This window comes from Struthio camelus, chromosome 6 (genome assembly GCF_040807025.1).
Source record: "Struthio camelus isolate bStrCam1 chromosome 6, bStrCam1.hap1, whole genome shotgun sequence".
NCBI lineage: Eukaryota > Metazoa > Chordata > Aves > Struthioniformes > Struthionidae > Struthio > Struthio camelus.
Genome location: NC_090947.1, coordinates 36380260 through 36403717, shown reverse-complemented (window position 1 = coordinate 36403717; position 23458 = coordinate 36380260). Strand labels below are relative to the sequence as shown.

At 38.5% G+C, this 23458-nt stretch overlaps 1 protein-coding gene across 1 annotated transcript; it reads left to right on the top strand.

The window, feature by feature from the left end:
• Positions 1 to 7304: 7304 nt before the first annotated feature.
• Positions 7305 to 19535, top strand: DDX18 (DEAD-box helicase 18). Its single transcript, XM_068949173.1, has 14 exons — positions 7305 to 7476; positions 7579 to 7746; positions 8492 to 8626; positions 9244 to 9379; positions 9858 to 9958; positions 10105 to 10304; positions 10391 to 10505; positions 12067 to 12206; positions 13115 to 13276; positions 14284 to 14436; positions 15120 to 15233; positions 16154 to 16210; positions 17549 to 17726; positions 18362 to 19535. The coding sequence occupies exons 1-14, from the start codon at positions 7359 to 7361 to the stop codon at positions 18502 to 18504; spliced, it is 1920 nt and encodes a 639-aa protein (XP_068805274.1). The 5' UTR covers positions 7305 to 7358; the 3' UTR covers positions 18505 to 19535.
• Positions 19536 to 23458: the final 3923 nt, after the last annotated feature.

Here is a 23458-nt window from a genome sequence, read left to right as displayed (position 1 = left end):
AAGATTTAACTATGTGATGTTATCTGAAAATGTTTCACAATTGCCATTTCTTCCTTCTCTAAGCTTCTGGACTTGCAGATGCACATATGAAGTTGAATGAGACTTAAGAAAACTCGGAAGAATATTGCACTCTGTTCTCCATTGTCTTTTTCACCAACAGCTATAAGAAACACTGGGCTAGTATTCAACAAAGCCAAACTTGGCTTCAGATTTCAGGACCCTGCTTTAAAAAGAACAAATAAAAAAAATTCCTCACTGGCAAGACAGAACTGGCAGAAAATGTAGTATTGAAATTGTTTTGCGATATTTGAGTGGCTTTACTAATTTACACTTGCTGTAAATGAAAGAACAGATGTGATGGACAACTTGTTTTAAAAAAAAAAAGTAACCTCAATTCTTCCTTCCCTTTCCTCTTCAATTAATGTCATTTCTGTTTCAGAGCTATCTCACAACTAGGGTGACATCTTGTGTTCATTCTCTCCACAAATGTCACAGATCTAACTTTATCCAACTACTGTTGGATAAAGCTCTATCCCTATGGTGCAAACTTTATCTTCAAAATGGTTGCAAAGGATCTTAGCGGACCCTGTGTATTTCACTTATTGTCTCAGATTTCATGTTCTTTCTGAGTTTACTGTGACTTTATATTATTTTAACAGAGCTATTCTAAATGAAGATATGCAAATGATAAGGCAATATAAAAGGCACATCTTTGCTGAAAAGGAGACTATTTTTATTAGTATTTTTTGTATTAATAAGGGCAATGTAGAAGGAAAGCTTTTTACACCTGATCAAATTATTTTAGAGGTTATGGACCTGTCAGTCTGTAAGTTATGAGCTAGCTACTATAGCTGCAGTTTGATTAATCTGTTAATTAATCACTTGACCCTACTAGTAGTCCTTGCAGTATTTTGAGAAACATTCACGAGCTTATTTTCCAAAACTTAAAATATTTTTAAAAGGATCTTCACATGCACAGAAAGAATATAATGACTTAAATCACTATGTAAACAAAGGTGACTGCACCTGCAAAAAAAAAAAAAAGATGATTTTGCAAGGTCATGTGCAAAAGAAGCTATCTATCAGCACTTAAAATGGATCATGGAATGACTGGAAAAAACAGCTATAAACAGCCTCCTAAAATAAAATAGGAAATAAGTTTGATTGTTATGTCACCCAGTTTGGAAAATCAGTTAGGTTCTGAGAATCCCAAAAGTATTATGTAAGTTTGAATTATAAATGTCAGAAGCAACTTGCGCACATTTATGCTGCAGTGATTCTCACGGTACCCTCACAACTGCCAGCAGTATATTACAAATTGTGCATTACATTTGTGTTATGCATTGTTTGCTCTCTCATTGCCTCTGTGAGGAGAAAACTGTGTATAGCACCTTGTTTTCCTACAGCCCTTTGGCTTGCAGTGGATAGGTGCTACATATAAAATGACTACATATTTATCTTGAAAATAACAAAGTTTTCTTAGTAAAAATGAGTTATATAATAGAAAGTTCCACTGTGACAACCATGACAACCTCTGCTCAGCAGTGGTGAGGCCACATCTGGACTACAGTATCCAGTTCCAGGCTCCCCAGTATGAGATGGACATACTGGAATGAGTCCAGCAAAGGGCCACAAATATGAATAAGGGACTGGAACACTTGGCATACACGGAGAGGCTGAGAGAGCTGGGATTACTCAGCCGGGAGAATAGACTGCTCCTGGGGGAATCTTATCAACGTTTATCAACACCTGAAGGGAGCGTGTAAAGCAGATGGAACCAGACTCTTCTCAGTGGTGCCCAGTGACATGACAAGAGGCAATGGGCACAAAACAAAATACAAGGAAATTATGTTTCAACATAAGAAAAAGCTTGTGGGGGTGGTCAGACACTGGAATAGATTTCCCAGACAGGTTATGGAGTTTCCATCCTTGCAGATGTTCAAAACCTGACCGGACATAGTCCTGGGCAGCCTGGTCTAGCTGACTCTGCTTGAGCAGTGGGGTTGAACCAGATGATCTCCAGAGGTCCCTTCCAACCCCAGCTATTCTGTGATTTTTTGATTCTGTTTTCTTCATTTCAGAGATTTAAGCAATGTTTTAGAGAAACTGGACCCAAGTGATGGTGTATTTTGGAGATGAGATCCAAAATACTTAACCCAGTGTAAATTTCTGTGGGAAGCAATTTACAAGAAGCAGGCTACTTGTGGTAGCCTCTGTTACTGCAAGAATGAGCTACAGTATTTTATACTACGTGGCATTCCTAAACACTGAAGATTTTTCCCCAGAAACATTATATAATCTAGCTGTAATGACATCTGTCTAGCTCACTTCAGTTTAATTAAGCTAACCTCCTACAATCAGTTGATCACCTTGGCAGTAGCAGAGCTGATGACGGAGTCCTAGTTGGTAACAAATGCACATGGCTGGGTATCATCTGCAAAATGCTAGGGTCTTGAGCCCACCTGCCAAAGTGGATGAATTCCATTACTAGAAAAGGAGACAAGAGAGAATTGATTTGTGTAGGTCTCCAGCAGGGAAGGATCAAGGAGGTAAGTATCACTTCAGGAAAGGCCCAGACTACGTTAGTACAGTACCTCGGACTCCTGCCACCTAGCTCATGTTAGACAGCAGGATTTTGTGGTCAACCACGCTAAACTCTGCAGAGAGGTCTAAAGGGTGAGATTAGCCATTGGTCGTCTATCCGTACAAAAGAGAAAATCATTCATTAGAATAGTTTCAAAGGTTTCAGTTCCTTGTCCTGGCCTGATCTAGACTATGCCAACTGTAGAGTATTAGCTTCCATTTAATGAACTAAAAAGGGCAATGGTGATGGCCTAATACTTTAAAGTATTAAGCTGTTTCTCTGAAACACTTGAGTAGTCATAGGTTCCAGAAAATCTGTAACAACTATGCACAATCGACAAGGTCTTCTAAAAAGTGCAATTCAATTCATCTCTATTCATCCCTGCTGCCGTTCTGCAGCTGCTTTTGATTTGGAACACATTTAGGTACATGCAGATCTGCATTTGCAATTTGATACATGGAATAGCTTCAGTTTTAAAATTTGGGGTAAATGAGAAGTTCACTAAAAACTTCAGGAATTTGATTTGTATACCTATTCTACACAAAGTGCTGATGATGTAACAGTTATAACTGAGATAATACCTCCATATGATCTACAGGGGAGATATTATTTCGAAGCAAAATGATGTCAAAACCTTTAAAATTTGTGATTATGATAGTCTAGCCTGCTTTTTGCAAACACAGATATGTTAATCTTCGTATCTTAAACTCAAAAGCTTACTTAAAATTTGCTCATAGGTTCAGCAATATTCAATAATATACTATGGAGATATAATGGGCAGCAGCAGTTTCTAAGCCAAGCTGACACTAGCATGTTCAATAAATCATGTCATCCATCTGTCCTCCACACGATACATCTTTCAGACTACACCATTTACATTAGTTCAGGGTGGGTATAGCTTTTCTCTTTGAAAGTCCAGATTTTAGAAGTATATATTTTAATTAAATCAGAAAAGTGAGTATTTCTGCAAATACCTTTACATCCATGACTTGCATGCATATACAGATCTTTTCTTAGGTAACAGACAAATCTGCAAAAAAACTGATATCTGTCTATCTGATATTTAAGACCACTGCCTATCCAGAACTGATTGCTGTCTGACAGATAATTTTGATCTAATAGATAAAATTATAATCTTTTAAAAATGAAAAGACTGTTCTGAAACGCTTTCTGGTTTGTGGCTGTAGGCAATAAAAACCCTAACTTCCCAGTTTAACATTTTTAGCTTAATGGTGCAGATGTCATAAATGGCTGGTGATTTTTTTCTTATCTAATCTAAGACATCAAAAAGAATGATATTTTCAGAGATTCTACCTTCTGAAAATCAAGTCTGTCTGCACTATCTAAGCTCCGTACAACAACCTGAACTTAACAAAATGACTACACACTTTTTGTTTCCTGAACTTTTCTATATAGGATTTTGATACCTTCTTATAACTTAATACCATATACCTGAAACGATACGACTGAAAGCAATGATTACTTTTGTGTAACATTGTTAACCAACACAGCTAAGTTAATAGTAAGTGGGACCAGAGATTTCGAATTTGGCTTTAACAATGAATTTACTCTGAGAGATGAAACAGTGACATCAGCAGCCCATTTTGGTGTCAAAACCATTTATCTTCAGAGATAAATTCAGAGTCTCTAACACAGCTAATAAAAACTTTGCTAAGCCAAAGCATAATTCCCTATAAACCTTCCTGCAAGATCATATGTTGAGAATTTGACACATTTTGACAGCAACTCAATAGCCATTTGAGAAAATCCTATTGTTAGTAACAAATGCCTGGTAAGTCAAGCAATTAGGAATGAATCCACTGAACGGAAATAAGACTTGTGTACCAGGGGGAATTCATATGACATCTAACAAATGCCCAGCCTCAGAGAAAAAAATGTTAACATGAGTTAGTAGTTTAAACTATTGTCTGGACCTTTTACAAAGGAATTATCATTACTGCCTTCTGAGTATTCTTTTCCATATCTGTTCAAAATTGCTGAAGAAAAACTACAGACACAAAGAAAGAAGGTGATAGAACGTTCTTTGAAATTTCCACAGTAGTAGACATATGCATCTTTGTAAACTGTAAGCAACAGCTTTCACAAGAAGATACTGAGACAAGGCTATATTGTAGTACATTATACTTAGCCAGGTAATGAAATCTATCATTTCCATATTTCCATATATGATCTCATGACATTTAGACAGATGAAAGACCATCATTTTTCTGCAAGTGCACCAAAGCTTTCCTTGTACTCCAAGCTGATAAAAGCAGTATGACCACATTGTCACATGAGTAGTACAAAGCTAATATATCCTTCTCAGGTGGGTACTATATACCTTCTCAGGAGAGTTTATCAGCTCAGGCCCTGTGCCATGCTAATGCAATTTCATGAAGACTTGCCAGGTCCACTCTCTGTTCAGAGTTTTGCTTGACCACGGTTCCCAGGTCCTAATTCTTGGCGGAGCTCGGGGTGTGCGGAAGTAGGTAAAAGCAAAATAGGGATGATCCTGGCAGTACTGGTTGAGGTAGGAACACGTGGAGCACTCAGTGCCTGAAGGACGACATCGTCTCTTCCCTTCTTGATGTAAAGTATCAGTACCCACTCCCTCCTATCTAGATTTTTAATTCACTCTATTTTTTAAGTGAGCATATTCCAGAAGGGAGCATTGCTTGGGTTAAATCTGAATCCAAACGGTAAATCTAGTCATACACTTATAAATCACTACAGACTGGGAAGAGCAAACTCATTTCTATTTAAAAATGTGTTATGTAACAACATAAGATAGCCAGGAAGAAAAGATGGAAATATATGTCCAGAACCTAAATAACACTGAGCTACAGCAATGTACTTTTACCTGCCTAGAATTCAGAGGTGAACTGATTTCCCCTGGAATTTTGTACCAAAAGGCTTTCTTGTTGAGGATAGTTCAGTTTATTTTCAAAATGCAGTTGGTGGAAATGGTTTATAATGGTTTAGTTTTATAGGCCAGTGGTTAGATCTGTTACCCAGTTTGTGGAAAGTTTGGGTCAGGCTACCTTTTCTGCTTCATAATTTCAATGTCACATCATTAAGGGCAGCATCTTGACAACCAAGACCTACTTTTCAAGTGTCGAGAATGTCCCAAAAGAAAACCCCTGTGAACTTCACTACAAGCGAGGCGTGTTGCATCCTGCTGCGCAACTGTGGCAACTACATGCAGGAACGGAAAATGAAGAATTCTCAGAGTTAACGAAGTGAGGTATGGACTAAAATGATAAAGATGTGCTGCTCTAGGCTGTCCTGAAGTCCAGATTACTCCTCAGCTTCTCTTGTTGATGTTGTCCTGCTTTGTACACTGAGAAAGAGAGTGAGCTTGACTCCATCCCCAAAAAGCTATCCAACGGAACACCCGGATTTCAGTTTCTGCTCACAAAACAGTGATATATAATACTGACCTTTTTGTTTCTTAGTTTTCATTCAGTCACCTGGAAGGCTCCAATCTCAAGCGTAAAGCTTAAAGGTCTTAGGATATGGTTTTGGCTTAATCTTATTTCAGTGTTATTAAGACATAACATAGAGATAAGGACATCTTTTCCCATCACAGTAAAGCTTGCTTAGACTAAATTCTCTTCCACACTAGTATTTCCTTCTCCTTTCAGATAGCTTTCATAAACAAGATTATTGTATGCAATTGCAGATGTCTTCCGATTTCTTTGTCTCTTCCTTATGACTTTTTATCATTTTCCTTTCTAAAATTTTTGGGATAATGAACCCTTGTATTTCTGGAGCAAGGTGTTCACACTTCAGAAAAGCGGACACCTCACACGTTTCTCTTGTAAAGGACTAATAAGCATTGTTAATTTGAATGTAGACACAAATAACAGGAATTTTAAAATTGTATGCATCTACCAGTATTTTGAAACTCTGGCCAAAAATCTTAATTCTTATCCTGGCAATCCATACAAACCCTGCAAGACAACAGTTACAGGCGGTGAAAAGTCAGTTTTGTTTCATCTCGAACACCAGTAGCTTCTTAAAAAACGAGTTGTATGTAATAAAACCCATGAAATTAACACAGTGATAGCTCTGCACAGTGAGCTGAGTCTCCGTTACAGCAGGACATCGCAGGCTGGGTCCTTCCGATCTCTTAAGGACACGGCGGGTATCGCCGTGAGAGAGCAAAGCGATTTGCTGTAAATGCCCGCACTATTTGTGCCACCTGCTGGCCAAGCAGGGCCGGCAGCACCCGCTCTCTGGAAGAAGGGCCGGAAAGGAAGAAGGGAGGCAGAAAGGCCGTACCGCCTCTATCCCTGGAATCGCAGAGCAGCTGCCTAAGAAACCTCCAAGAAATCGTGCCCGCAGCACCGCCGGGCCGGCGCGGACCCCGGCCGCCGCCGCCTCCGAGCCCAGCGGCCGGGGAGGCCGGCGGAGCTCGGGGCCGCGCTCCCAGCGGCCCGACCCGGCCCGGCCCGGCCGGCGCAGGAGGCGGGGGGAAGGCGGGGGGAAGGCGGCGGCGGCGGCGCGCTCCGCCGGGGCAGCGCCCGGGGGTGCCTTGGAACCGAGCGCCCGCGACCGCCAACGGAGGCAACATGGCGGGGCGCGGGGCCGCGCAGAAGATGGCGGCGCCGCCCCTCGGGGCACAAGGGGGCACGGCGCACCCGGGGAGTCACCGCGTCCGGGTCCGGGCCCGGCCCTGGCGCTGCCTCCGCCGCGCCGCCGGAGGCCGCTGCGGGCCGCCCGGGAGGCGGTTCCGGCGCGGGCGGTTCCGGCGTCTCCGCGTGCGGCCGAGATGTCGGTGTCGGTAGCGGCGGGCAACCTGCCCATGCGGCTGCTCCGCAAGAAGATCCACAAGCGCAACCTGAAGCTGCGGCAGCGCAACCTGAAGCGGCGAGCGGCCGAGGGGGCAGGTACGGCGGGGGCGGCGCGGCCCGGCGCGGCCTGGCCCGGCGCGGCGCACCCCGGTTTGATCTAACGTGTCTCTCCCTCTCCCCGCGCTGTGCCCGCGCCAGGCGAGGCGGCCTCGCTGGGCCCCCCGGAGCAGCAGCAGCAGCAGCAGCAGGAGGAGGCGGCGGCGGCCCCCGCCGGGGAGGCGGCGGCGGGCCCGGGCCGCGCCGAGGGCGCGGAGGCCAAGGCGAAACGGAGGAAGAAAAAGAGGGGGCCGGCTGAGGCCGGGGACGGTACGTGGTGTCGGCGCCGGGTCTCCCGGGGCTGCGGGAAACGGGCAAAGGGGAAAAGGGACCGTTTTCCGCGTTCTGCGCCGTGGTAGGGGGGGAACCGCGCAGCTGGTGCTGGGGCGGCGCGGGGAGGGTTTCTGCGCCGGGCCGCGTGACAAGTACGGCGGGAAGGACCGCCAAGGCCGTACCAGCCGCGTCGTCCCAGCGAGCTGTGCGTCTTGAGACTTGTATCCCTTACCGGCTTGGTCTCCGTGGCGCTGCTCACGGTCGTGCGGTGAACCGCTGCTCGCATGTAGCGCTCTGGGCGTAAAACTGAGCACAGGTGATGCTGGAGTCTTGCGCGTCTACCTGAGGGAGAAGAAAGGATTTTGTAACTTGTTTAAGGCTAAATTACCTCATTCTCCGGCCAGCTTTTATAACATAAATCAAATTTCTTTGTTTTACTGTGTGGATTGTGTGCAGGAAACTTAAATGAAGTTTTTGCTGTCTATATCTTAAAATTCTATAGAAACTTGTATAACTTCTCCTTTTTTGTCCTATTAATATTATTTTCTAAATGCACATAACCTCACAGAAGTAGAGGGTTGAGGGGGGATTGTTTCCCCCTTACCTCCCCCAACTCCCTCCAGACTGGTAGATGAGAAAGGCACAATATTTGTAAGAGTGATTTTCAGGCTGAGGAGATGCATTTTGTGGCATATCCATAATGGACAATGACTAGCTTGTTTTCTGCAAAATAACATACTAGGTTTAGAAACTAAAAAAGTAAAGACTGAAGAAGATGAATCTGCAGAGGTGGAAGATGAAGATGGGCAGGATTCTGGAGAAAAAGAAGTGGAAGAGGAGGAGGATGAAGTGCCCAGTTTACCATTAGGTGTAACAGGTATCTTCTGTCCTCTTTTTCATATATAAGCTAAAATTCAGGTTCTAAAGCTTTATAGTAGCGCAAGCTGCTGTCTTCAAATTTGTATTAAGAGTCAAGCATTTGAATATATGTAGCACGATAGCAGTACCTGCAGAATTATTTATTCAGTTACTGTTCTTTGAAATTTGCGTTATATATACTCCTTATTTAACTATTGGTCTTAAATTTACCAGGAGGAAAAAAACTCTTTGAAAACATACACACTATCTGTATAAAACATACATGCCATTATATAGTATGTATCTTTACAAATGTTTGTATACCTACATATGTTTAATTGTAGAAGGAAAAAATCAAGAGCAGTGTAGAGGTAGATGACTGCTAAATTTGGCATGAGAAGCAGTGCATTCATGTTTATTTTTAACAGCTCTAGCTGATACTGCTAGGAACACATTAGTATAGAATGTTTTGTCAGTGTTGTAGGATTTTATGGTAGGAAGGAATAAGAAAAAGTCCTTTACTTTGATTTTTCATCCAGGTAAATTTAACTGGATAATTCCAGAGGATGGATGGAGCTGAAGAAACGAATTTGAAATTATTTCTCTCTCTCTCTCTCTCTTTTTTTTCCTCCTCAGGTGCTTTTGAAGACACTTCATTTGCTTCCCTTGCTGGTCTTGTCAGTGAGAACACCCTGAAAGGCATAAATGACATGGGCTTCACACATATGACAGAAATTCAACATAAAAGTATTAAGCCTCTTCTAGAAGGCAGGTAAGAAATACACATGTATTTTATATAGCTGTATTAACCTTGAATGCCATGTAAATTTTGCTAGCAAATTAAATACATGAAATGTGACTTTCTGCAGCTAAATTTTAAAATATGAGAAAACATACTTAAATATTTTATTTACCGTATTTTGTTTAATCGTTCATACAAGTTAACAAAGTATATGTTGTGTGTGAAGAAATACTCAGGGTAGATTCATGGAAAACACTTTATATTTGGTTTAAAAGCAGGGCAGTCTGTTTTCAGTACTCGCTTGTGTTAGTGTGTCCCATAGAGCCTCTAGAGACATAGAGACCAATTACTATTGACAAGATCTGCCACTGAGCTCTTAAAACTTACTATAGTAGTTTCTTTTAAGCCATGTTATGTTTTCACATTGTCAACATTGTTCAAAATGGGATTGCTTTTTTTCTCTGTAGATTTAACTAAGAGCTTCTCTTTCTAACTTTGCTGTATACAGGGATATTCTAGCAGCTGCAAAAACAGGCAGTGGCAAAACACTTGCATTTCTCATTCCTGCAGTAGAACTCATCTACAAGTTAAAATTCATGCCTAGAAATGGTAAGGCTCTTCCTTTGTTTCACAGTTGAATTTTACAGCGGCCCAGCCATTTAGGGATGGGGCTGTGAAAGGGATGGGATGAGCTGTTGTAACTTACTCTTGGATGATTGGTGATTTTTTTTTTTTTTTGTTTTGTTTTGTTTTAGGAACGGGTGTTATTATTCTTTCACCTACTCGAGAGCTTGCTATGCAAACATACGGAGTTCTTAAAGAACTTATGAATCATCATGTTCACACCTATGGTCTGATAATGGGGGGCAGTAACAGGTCAGCAGAAGCACAGAAACTTGGAAATGGGATCAACATCATTGTGGCAACACCAGGAAGACTTCTGGATCATATGCAGGTAGGTAAAACACTGGCTTCTCATGTGCGCTATTAAGACAAAGCAAGATCCTTGTCACTGTCTGACTGGGTTTATTCATCTTCTAGAACACTCCAGGTTTCATGTACAAGAACTTGCAGTGTTTGGTAATTGATGAAGCAGATCGTATCTTAGAGGTTGGGTTTGAAGAAGAAATGAAACAGATCATAAAACTTCTACCAAGTAAGAAAAAAAAAATCTATCTTTCCTGGAAATTACTTGACTAAGATTATGTCTTCTTTATGACTCAATTATTATAAGAAAAGTCATTAATTTTTATAGTTCTGTAAATGCACTTCAGAGTGATTGTCTTACTCTGTCTTTTTCTTCTCATAGGTAGTATGTATTATTTTATTTAGCATCACCTATTTGGAGGACAAAATTTTCATATGTACTCTATGGGTGTTATTCTGCTCGTGAGAGATCCTTTTAGTTTGACTTCTAGATTAGATTGTCATTCATCTTTCTCTCAGTGCATGCTTATTTCCTACAGTTCCTTATTTCCTAGTAATGGTCAAATACCGTAAGAAAAAAGGTCTTCCCATGTGCAGTTGGAAGTTTCTTCGTATCTCCAAGAACAGTCTCTTAAGTTTATTTGAACACTTACCTTTAAAGTTTTGCTTTCCTAATTTATAAGTTTCAATTTAGTTATTCCATGTAACTGATCTGTAAATTAACGTTCATCGTTTCTCGGAGTTACCAAGGCTTTTCCTTTAATTCTTAAAATGTAGAACTAAAGAACATGGAAATAGTATATCAATAAGCAATGTTAAATTCCAGATCTTAAATCTTATATTTCAGGTGTGCGTGTTTAATAGGCAAATATATAAATCTAATTAGTAACATGCTGTGAAGAATGTCAGTGTACAGTGCTAAAAAGGGAAGAGGAGGGAAGAGTGGTAAAACTGCATGTTCTTCGTGAAGAAAACGACAGAAGAGATTTTTATTTTGCGTGAATGTATTACTCTTGCCCTATTAGGAAGGAATTCATATTTTATAACGGAGGCTTCAAAATAGGAAAATAGTTTTTCAGAAGTGGTCGAACCAGTTGTTCCAAAAGAACAATTGGTACTGTTCTTGGAGTTGTAAAATGGAATATGTTTAAGTCCATGTTTTCCGTGTATTCATGTAACAGGAAAATGTTACAGGGTCAGGATATATGTATTTGAGCTGAGGGACAACATGCAGGCAGGTGGATTTTTACAACTGCTGTAAGATCCACTGAAGTCAGTGAGGATCAGCACACAGGTAATGCCATGTGACAAAGAGCATGCACAAATGTGTGTATTATAGACTATGCAGGAAAAACTTACAAATCTGAAGTGTGTTGTTACCACTTACCTTGCAAAACTAATTTCCAGCATAATTTTTTATTTTGAGAAAACAAAAGCGTTTTAACAAGTTCATGGGAATGAAATCAATCTGTAGTTGGAATTACAAGGGAAGTATCTATTTAAATCAGTTTGCTGTCTAAATTGGAGTGCAAATGATTATTAACATTTTCCCAGCAGGAAAGAATACTTAGTTTTTATAGGTGATAGGATTTGGCGGGGTGAAGGCAACGTAGGTAAACATCATATGTAATGCATAGTAAAACTACACTTAGTTCTGTTTATCAGTAGCTGTATGTTTGAATTGGAATTCAGTATTAAAAAGGAGAAGACTTGCTCAGGAAAGAAGAAAATGACTTGCTAGTTGAATTTTTCTTTAAAAAATGAGATTCCTTCAAAATTAATATTTTCAGAGCGCAGACAGACGATGCTTTTTTCTGCTACACAAACCAGAAAGGTTGAAGATTTGGCTAAGATCTCTCTGAAGAAAGAGCCCCTATACGTTGGGGTTGATGATAACAAGGAGACAGCAACAGTAGATGGTCTCGAACAGGTAAAACAGAAATGTTATTAAAAGCGATGTGCTTTGTGAACATTCCGAGTTCTACATGTTTTTAATTGGGTTGTATAAACACTGCCTTAGAGGGTGTTTACCATCCTAATGAGCAAAAGCTATCAGTTGCCTAAAGGGATTTATTCAGTCTGCTCTCTAATAAATGTCATGCATCTAGTAGATGTTTGCAAGATAGATGGTAAAAAAAAGTCATGAAATAGTAATACACTTGCTTACCTTTATCTGTTTTTATTTACATTACATGCAAAGAGCAGTAATTACATTACTGCAAGCTGCAGTTCTCCTTGTTACTGTAGTCACCATGTTGTTAACTAGAGAACACCTTAGGTATATTTAACTGCTGCAGCTTCAGGTAATAGCAAAATGGAGTTGCACAGAAATTGCTGAATTTGTGCAGTTGACAAAACGATGAGTGTTACTATAAAATTGCCAGTAGGTATGTATTACCATAAAAGAGTAAGTTTATGGTAAGAGTTTCTTGAAATAAAATTTTTGAAATCATAATATTAAGAACCCTGTGCAGTCATTTTCATGCCTAATGTTAGTGATTGAGAAGTTATTGAAATAGGTTATTATTGTATAAACAAACTGCTTTTCACGGAACTTAAATGAGATTGTTTTGGAGAATTAAGTAAAAATTATATCTTGGAGAATTATTTCAGGTTAGTACAGTAAGATTCTTGCTAAGTTCATCATCTTACTTCAGGAGCTTCATGCACCCTAGTGAGGGACAAACCATAAAAGGAATGGTTTGGCCTGATATTGCTGGAAAAAAAACTGCCTGGCATGTTTTTTTCAGCACGTAATATGCCTGTGATATAATCGTATTAGTGAAGTAAAAATGTATTTCATACTGCTGTATTTTACAATGTTTGAATAATTTCCAGGGCTATGTAGTATGTCCATCTGAGAAAAGATTCCTTTTGCTCTTCACCTTCCTCAAGAAGAACCGGAAGAAGAAACTGATGGTATTTTTTTCTTCGTGTATGTCGGTGAAATACCATTATGAATTACTCAACTATATTGATTTGCCCGTTATGGCCATTCATGTAAGTATTTTATTCATCGACTTATTTTTAATCAATCGGATAGTACCTGTAAGTTGTTAATGACCTTTCTTGTGCCCTCATTTTTTCCAGTCCAGCTTAATAGAAAGATATCCTGCTCACAAACTGATGATGATCTTGAGACTAGTTTGCAGAGCAAGGAGATAAAGCAAAGACTATCTAGTAACAGGATGTCAATATCATTAATCTTGTTAGTTCCCAAACCAGGGCTGAAACACTGATACTAATTTATGTTCTGTATGGAAAACTTTTGGTTATCCTCTAAGAGGTGGCCTTTCACAAGCACTAAAACTCAATTTATGGATCAAAGTTAAGAATCAAAACACTTTGATCGTTGCAATTTCAGGTACTTTTTCTGTGGCTAGGGGGATGCTTGGTTTTAGTATACCAGTTCTCTCCATCTGGATGAGTATCTGTGGCTAGGGGGATGCTTGGTTTTAGTATACCAGTTCTCTCCATCTGGATGAGTATCTTCAATAGTTATCAAAAAGACAAACTTGCGTAGTTAAGAAGAGATTGACTGCAAGTTTATGAAACAATTATAGCTGACCGCAAATGTACTTGTCTTTTTGATTTGTTGGAGGTTTTGTTGCTGCACTTCAATAGAACTATTTATTACAAACATGTTTTTGTTTCTTTTAACCTGTAATTCCTAGTCTTGCAAATATCCTTTTTCTGAACTGAAGGCATTTATATAATCCTCTTGAAACAAATGAGTTTTCAGTGCCTTAGAACATACAGCATAAGCTGATAAACCATTTTATGTGGCCCTGTGCTATTTACTGTGCTAGCTTTGTTTCTTCCTTCTGAAATGGCATTGCCTTCAGAAATTGGTGTTTGTCTATACAAGCCTATAAGATGGAAAGATGCCCTAAATTATTTTATATTTTTACCAGTAATATAATGTATTAAATGAGAAATTATATGTCAACTTACAAATCGACAGAATTCCTGGGATGAAATGTCATCCTTAATTTGTTTACTTCCAGGGCAAGCAGAAACAAACGAAACGTACTGCTACATTTTTCCAGTTCTGCAATGCGGAATCTGGAATACTGTTGTGCACTGATGTAGCTGCTAGAGGACTGGATATTCCTGAAGTGGACTGGATTGTCCAGTATGACCCTCCAGATGATCCAAAAGTAAGTTGAAGAAATAGAATAACTTCCTAGCAACAAATCAAATCCTAGCTACAAATGTAGCTGCTGAGAAAACCTGATTCTGCTGCTTGACAGAGGTCAGGCTTCAGCCATGTTCACATCTAGCAGCTAATTTCTTCCACTTCCCCACCAGTAGCCCCTAGAAAAGGGGTGCACCTAGCTGAAACCTTTGGTACCTTTTTAAAGAGTTTTTTTTTTTTTTAAATATTACTCTTCCTGCTATTAAAGCAATTTAAAATCTAATCAGCTAGACAACAGATGAATTTGTAAAAGGAGTGTGATGTTACATATGCATCCCTGAGCCTCCTAACAGCTTTTCCAATGAAAGTTTGATTTTTATTTAAAAAGCAACATTCTCATTTGAATAAATATGCACTGCAAACAAACAACACCCATAAAACTCATAAGTCTTCAGAAATATGCAGAGCAGATGTGTCAAAAGTTTGATTTTTCAACTACTGCAAACCCCAAGTTGTTGTTAACAGTGAAAGGTGAAATACAGTCAAGTATTCCTGTTTTGTGTCTTTACTAAGAATGAATTTTAAAACATAATGGGTGACACATTGAACTGTATTAATGTTAAATTTGTTTTTCTGTGAGGCTGTTCATATTATTGCATATTTGAAAGACTGATTGGACTTGTTTTTCTTTATTATTTCCAAAAGGAATACATTCATCGAGTTGGTAGAACTGCCAGAGGTATAAATGGTAGAGGACATGCTTTGCTCATTTTACGACCAGAAGAACTGGGATTTCTTCGTTATCTAAAGCAAGCCAGGGTAAACTTATAAATGGCTTTTTTTTTTTTTTTTTTAACTGTGCAGGCAGGATTTTAAAGACAGAAACTGTAATGATTAATCACATGTTTTAATTTTTAAGCAAAAATCATGTTATTGCTTAGGAAATATTTAACTGAAAACTTAGTTGAAGCGTAAAGTGAGCAGCACAAAGGTAACCATCAAGTAATATTTAGAATTGCTTTGCAACTGAGGTTAGTGTGCTATTAAAAAAAAAAAAAAAAGTTTTTTTCCTATGACCTCTCCATGGAAGGATACTGGGAGCTTGGCGCATGAGTGGGAATTAAAACCTGGATGTTGGTTTTTGTAGTTGTTGTTTTTTCTGCTCAAAGAATACGTTACATTTTGTTCAGTTTCAAAAGAAGAGTAACCCTCTTCCAAATGTGATTGTTTTGATATGATAGAACACACTTTCTCAGTTGCTTTCCTTATGGGTTTGTTTACACTACAAATTTTTAACACTTGTAGCTGGAGTGGTATAGTTTAAAGTAATTGAAGCATCATAATGAGCATCTTTACTGCATTAGTTTAAAAGAAAGTGATAATACTGGTATATTGGTGTAAAAGCACTTGAAAAAAAAAATATATATATGTATATATATATAAAATATAAAAAACTCTGAGGGTAATAATGGTGGAATCATTGTTTTGAATGAAAGATGATGTCAGAATCCTAAAACATATGTCCAGGTATGCTTTTCATTTTCAAAACCATCCTTGAACTTCAGAGTTAAAAATCACTTATCAACGGATACAGCTGTGGTATCCGTTACCGTTACCATAAACTTCTATTCCCTAACAGACCTTTTCCTATTTGGCTTAGCCCTTAAATGCAGTCCTGTTTACATCATATAAATAATTCATATACTTGATGTTTTTGTTTTTGCTTTTGCTTTTTTAAGGTACCATTAAGTGAATTTGAGTTTTCCTGGTCAAAAATTTCAGACATCCAGTCTCAGGTATAAATGACCTCATTCTATGGCTACTCTGAACGTTTGTATGACAATAATTTACATAGTGAATGTTATAGTCTTTAATGACTGAAATTGGTTTTAGATGTGAATGTTTTGAAAAGTTCTTATTTATAAGTACTCTATAGAAAATCCTGCTGTCATATTGCCCCGCTATGACATTGCAGTGATGCAGTGTTTTGAATTCAAAGATGTTTCATTATGTACAGTACCAAACTGTTGTAAATACAAATTTGTATAGAAGAATTTTCATTAATGGCACAATGCCACAGTAGTGTAGGACTTGCTTTTAACTTCTAAATAAATGTTTGTCTAGCATAGCAAACACAGAATTATGAAAGCTTTTATTGAAGTTACATGTATTCAGGTTAATTATTAGTAATGTATGTCTTGTGAGATGACTTCCTCAGACTTCAGCATGCTGAAGTCTATGTGGTAGCAACACTTAAAAATGCTAGTATGTATTCCAGGTGTACCAGTTACATTTTTGACTATTTGATGGAAATAAAACAGCGAAACCTGTTTTGCACTGTAGTGCTACAAAAATAGCTGTGGAGCACAAAGTTGAATAGAATAGCATAGATAGGTCTGTCAATGTGAATTTCTTTTGTTGTGTGAATCATCTTTTGTATGAGCTCTGTAAAGCCTCTTTGCCATGACTTAAATTTAAAATAGCAAGTACAAGTAGCACTGAAGACAGTCTTTACGGAAAGAGGTTCCTGGTTAACAATAATTAGAAAGTAATGATGTCAAATGTAACTTATTTTTAGTATGTCAAATTAATGTATGCTAAAGGTCAAATAAGACATTCGGATCTAGAGAGGTGACAGCATTGGGAACTTAGCCCTCCGCGAATAAAATACCTCGGTTAACATTAGTGAATGTGCGTTTTTGTCTTAGAATTAACACTGCTTATTTTATGATGAATTTGCAGCGTTACAGAGACACTACATGAAGGACCTGGGATGGTACAGTTCAGATGACCAAATTAAAAGCCTAGTGTTGTCTTTCATTAATTTTCAGTGTATCTAGTTTTGTGGGATGGCCGTAATTATATATTAGTTTGATTACGAAAACCTAATTTATTTTTGTGGCTTTTTCACATCACTGAGGCGACATACGGTAGTTTCCATTGAGACTTGTTTGTTCGTTTGTTAATAAAAGCGCTCTGATATATATTTGTGCACTCCGCTGTAACAGGGCAGTTTTACTGAAGTGAATAGTGAACATCATGGCAACTCACACAGTAAATAATTTGTTTGCATGTAATTTATACCGTTGCTGCAGCCATAATTGGATATGTGTCTTGCTTTTTTTCCTTACCAGCTGGAGAAACTGATTGAGAAGAACTACTTCCTTCACAAGTCAGCCCAGGAAGCATACAAAGCTTACATTAGAGCTTATGACTCCCACTCTCTGAAACAGATCTACAACGTCAATAGCTTGGATCTGCCCAAAGTCAGCCTTTCATTCGGTTTTAAAGTCCCTCCGTTTGTTGACCTCAGTATCCTTTTACTGCAGTGTTTCAGAACTGAATTTCTGCTCTAAAATGTTCAGTGCAGCTTACTGAAGTACCTAAGGTCAAATGTTGGGTTTTTTCCCCCCTCCTCTTTTGGTGTTAATCACATAAATGCGTTCTGCTCAAACAGTACTCTGTCAAAGAAAATGTTAAATGGCAATTTTTCCCGTGTCAGTATTTACTTAGGAACGCTTGTGTCTGAGTGCACATATGTTAATGCTTCAGTTGCTGCAGGTTAGCAGATTTGGGAATGTTACATACGTGTTCTCTTTTATGTAGCATCGTTTTCATTCAAAGGTATGTACTGAAGTGTAATCATGGAACTCTGAAATAGAGGGGCAAGAGCATGAAATAGACTGTTTCTAGATTATTTTCAAACTTGCCAGAAGATGGAATTTGAAGCAGTGATATTTTGGCCTACTCAGTTGGACAACTGGAGGATAAAAAACATTCGTTAGAATGACAGGCAGTAAGTAAGTTCCAGACGGTGTCTTCTGTAGTTATACAACTAAACCATTTGTGTAATGCTGTAGTTTTTTCTCAACTTAACTCTTACAATACTTAAAAAGCAGCATTTCAAATGGTTCCTTTTTTAAGTTCTTTAACCAAAACAATTTCAGATGTGAACAGCAACCAAGGCAGAAGACTACAGAAAAGAGGTGGAGGTGGAGGATTTGGTTACCAGAAATCAAAGAACGTCCACAAAGCTAAAATCTTCAAACACATTAACAAGAAGTCGGACAATCGACAATTTTCTCGTTAACCATACCTTCATTTAAATGGCTTCTGTCACTAGAACAGAGTACCTTGATGAAAATTAGCTGGCAGTTAACTTCCAGTTTAAATGGCTCTGTTTGTTTCTTAGGGTTTTTTGGTTTTGTTTTTGGTAACATCTTTATCTTTCATTTCAGGAAGACTTTTGGGGAGGGAGAATGAGAAGTAGTCTGCTAATTTTGCCATGTTCATTGTAAGGAAGAAGATAGCTGAATATAATTATTTTAAGTCAGTACTGTAGATTTTTTTTAAGAGAAACATTTTTCAGCTTTTTATAAGAGAATTTGCTTTCCCTTTACCCTTTTTCCTATGCATGTGCATGCCTCTAAAAAGGCTTGGAGTAGAACCAGAATGGTCAGAAATGCAGAAGAGCTGTAGGTCTCTGAAAATATTTTTACAGTGTAAAAGGAATTTTTTTTCACATGAATCATTGCAGAGGTTTCTCATGCAACAGAACTCTGCTTTGTCCAAAAAATATGCTGAAAAACGTAGGAAGATTCCTTCAGAACGGATCATGTCTGTGAATCTAATAAAGCGTGAGCTTATAGTTATTTTAAGTCATAGCACCTGTATAACAAATACAATGGCAAAGACAAAATCACTCTTTTATACCACATCTGTGACACGCTTAGAACTGTGGGGGGAGTCGGGTTTTTTGTTGTTTTTGTTTTTTAAATGTTGTGATAGAATGCTAATATTCTAGTGAAATGATCAGGTTTTCTTCATTTTCTCTTTAATCTGAATTTACCCATCTCAAAGTGTCTAGTCTATTCTCTTATGAATATGTAAATAAAATGAAGAAAGGCTGATTATATAATTTGAAGCACTCAGCCCAGATAATGATTTTAAAATGCTCTAAACTCGATGCAATGAGAATTGTTGCAGTTTTTTATTTTGTAAATTATGAAAGTGAATTGCTTTTTAGTTTTAGTTTATCAAATCAGTGATAGAAAAAGATATTACCACAGGATAGAGGGGGGTGGCAAGACTAGATTGTGAAAGTGCTTGTGTCCAGGTTTTTTTAAAAAAAAAAAAAAAAAAAAAGGCATGTGAACGTGCTAGAAAGATATTTTGAGGAAGAAATGGAAAAGACTAAAATGAAAGGAGGAGGCATACACATAGCAAATACAATAAATACAGAGAATAAGTAGAAAGAATACACAAGGTGGGCAAAAGTAAGTAGAGGAACTAGATTGCATGTATTATTAAGTCTGTACCACTGCAGAAATAGATAACTACTATTCTCATGGGGCTAAGGGGGTAGAGGGAACGGTATTTCAGAAATGTACGTCCATCAGTGCAGGGAAGAATTGCAGTGTCACAGAATGCAGAAATCCAGGCCCCAAATGATTACGGTAAAATAGCTGTAATTCATCATATCTGTGTTCTGTATCATCTAAAACGTTATCCAGGACCAATTACGAATACAAAGGCATAGATATTTTTTCCAGTGTAATATGGACCATAATCCATAGGTTTTTTTTTTTTTGAAGTAGCATGTCAGATTTAACATGACAATTTGTGCATACAAGTAGTGGAGAAGAATGTTGGAGGTCTTTCTTTTAACCTTAAGAGAAACTAGATCATTCTTCGGAAAAACAGCATGACCATTCTGTTGCTAGTGCTTATACCATTCAAGACTGAGAACGTTGCTTCCCCCCCCCCCCCCGCCTTTTTGTGAAGCAGCTGACTTAAAGCCCTGATGGGCAACTTTTAAAGGCTCTTGATCAATATCGGTCAGATATTAAGAACTTCTGATATGTCAAAATACTTTAAAAATATTAAAATACATTACCTCCATCGTTAGGGTTTGAAGGTCTCATGCTTCCAGGGTTGCGATGAAAAAGCAGAATCTGCACTTATGGGTAGGCAACATTAATTAGGAACATGGTACCCGGTTCACAGTGCTCCAATCTTTGATTCTGGATTTGCTTATAAATCTATAAATATAGATGTGAAAATAAATCTCAAGTCTATTTTGCAATAGTGCATTTTAAGAACTGTCTCTGAGATCTACGCTATCATACAGTTGAAAGGTTTTGCTATACTTGCAGGCTCTGCAGTTACATTATGGGAATCAACTTACATTACAATGAAATTAATTCTGTCGAGGGACTCATTAAATGAATACAAAGTTAATCACTTGCGAAGAGATAAAAGCAAAGTTGCAGTAAGCTACTGTAAAGATCAGAATATGGTTACATGGGCACAAAGAGTATAAGTGAAGGGAGTATTAGTTTGGAATAAAAAAAAAAAAGCTGTGATGATGGGCACAATCAATTATTGTGTCAGAGCGGTAATTCCAGGTGCTGCATAGCCAGAACTAGTTTGGCTTAAAGGCATATCAGAATTCATGACCCTTCTTTGTGTAGGGCGAAAATCTGTTTTGTCGAAAGCTTGCTTTATTCTGTCATTCTCGGTGATTTGGGGAGCAGAAGATAGGCAGCAGACAACTTCCAGCTCCACCTAACTTCCTTTGGAAGAGTTGAGGCACTGTCAGTTTCTAGAGTCTGTCATCTGGAAAACTAAAAATAGGGGTTCAGTGCCAGAGCATCCAGCTCCTCCCAGGTATTTTTGCTTTGTGTTTTCTCATGTACCCCAATAAAAGCAAATCTTTAAAATAATCTCATCTGGAAGATAGCAAGACTAGATGGTATGGCTCTAGAGTAGCACTAGCTTACCCTAGAGAGGGTATTTTCACAAGCCGATTGGAGTATCATCTCCCTACCATCCCACAAATAAAAGTTAATGCTGTTGCTTTTATTTAAATATTTCAGAGGTATAAGGGCTGCACAGTCTGAAGCAATTATGTAGTCTGCTATTTCACACGGCGATTTCCTGACAAATCAGAAGAGAAATTCCAGAGCTGAGACTAGGTATTGAAAAAGGAGGACTTCAGCTTTCTGGCTTGTGCAGATTTAGTTACAATTTGTATGGAATCACAAATGAAAAATAGTTTCTAATGGAAGATCTGCTTGTAGCAGGCAGCATCTATTCTACTATGATACTGCAAGTTTAAAAGTTTGTCAAACTGATTGTAAATCTACCATTTCCTTTACAGCTTACCCTGTTATCAATCTTGTGAGCAGTTTAATAGACTTCAGCCATCAGACTTTCAAGGCTTGTCTCATAACAATGACGGATAGGTTGGGGACTAATATTGTGTGTCTTGAGAAATTGTCGTCTTTCTCTGAGAACCTTGACAAAGAAATTGAACTCTTTAAACCACTTAAAGGGGTGATCAAAACTGTCCTGCTTGAACTGGAAGATTTTTTTTTTGACAGTTCTCAGAACAGGTCCATAAAGGAAAATTTCATTGCTAAGCTCCTGCCCATGATCATGAAAAATCTTGTCGTGACACAAGTTTCCTATGCTGTAACATTGCCGAGTTACAGACAACTACAAGACTAGTCAAATCACTGCCATCAAATTTTTCAGGGTGAACATCCTGGGTAGAGGACACAGGTTTGTTGACAAAGTAGAGCAGAAATTTGAGAGAACTGGATAAGATGTTACCTACCTATGTCTGCTCCACTGTGAATAAAAAATGTGTTTATACTTTGGTAGTAATTAGCCATTTTGGTGCTTAAATTGAGCCGTCAACTTAAGTGAGCTACTAGAGCTTTAGATATTTTCAAGCTAGTAATCTAAGGGGAAGCAAGCTCTCGCAGGAAGGGCAACAAGTCAAGTTTGTATGTCATTCAAAAATGACATTTGAGTAGAGGCCTCCAACTTCTTCGCATTGTGAAACGTGTAAGGAAGGTGGGTACTGACAGGAAACACTGTCCTATTCAAAAGATTCTTGTCTAGTTGCTTCAACCGCCTATACCTACAAGGTATTTTACAGAAGTCTAAAACCCGAACAACTACATAAGAGCCAGGTATTCTTCCTTAGAAGACAGCTGTGTTTGGTTTTTTTTTTTCAAAATTAAATAACGCTGAATAGAGCTCAGAAACAACTCTCGCTGGGCATGCAGAGTAAAATCTCTGTTCTTTACTATTGACTTTTGCTCTACTAGCTTGCTTTTTTCAGGATTTTAGCTGCTTGGCTTGACAAGAGTATTCATACAACTGTTCCTGATGGCTTTTGTTTGCTCTAGGTTTATAGAGGAGCTCTGACAGTAGGAATCCAGCGTTTTGAATTGGAATGTTCTTTCCTTCTAAAACGTCCTGGCTTCTGTCAAAGTCATAAACACTTTAATGTTTGTGTTAAATCTCTTTATTGCATGGCCGCGTGGGGAAGAGATTACCTTTTCTTTCTCTTGGTCGCTATGGCATACTTTGATATGGAATTGCGAGAAGTTAGATGTAGGATGCCATTAAGAGGATGGAAGATGAATGGAAAATCAGGGTGCTGGCTAGACACGCTCTCTATTTGTTATGTCGATGTCATCCAGCTTAAGAATTGCATCCACCCTTTTAAAAAAAAGATCTGAGCATACTCTATGATTAAACAGTTCATCTTCCCAAACACTTCTGTAAGCTACAGCACTGAAAACCATGAAGTCCTCTGCTATTTGCTCCTCCTGGTCAGAATTAAAAAGAAGAAAATCATAGGCCCTGCAAAATCTTGTATAATAACTCCACAGGGTCTTCCAAATACTGCTCTTTCTTTTGGCTGTCATCTGCAGGTGTTTAGCCATGCAGGGGTTTCTGGGCATCTCTATAAGTGGTTGCAATAGCCTATGACTTTTGAGAGTCACGGGAGTATTAAAAATGTTACTCTGGTTAACTAAAACTAGACATTTATTCTTACAGGTTGACAGACCATGTGAATCTGTAAGAGCTATTAAACCTTCCTTTTAAGCTCCTGATAAGTGTTCTTGATATACTGTCACTTCTAATTAATAAAACCCTTTCTTTATGGGAAGAGGGATGAGTGAGAAAACAGACTGGCTACCTCAGCTGGTCCCTGCTGACAAATAGCTGTGCAAATGCCACCA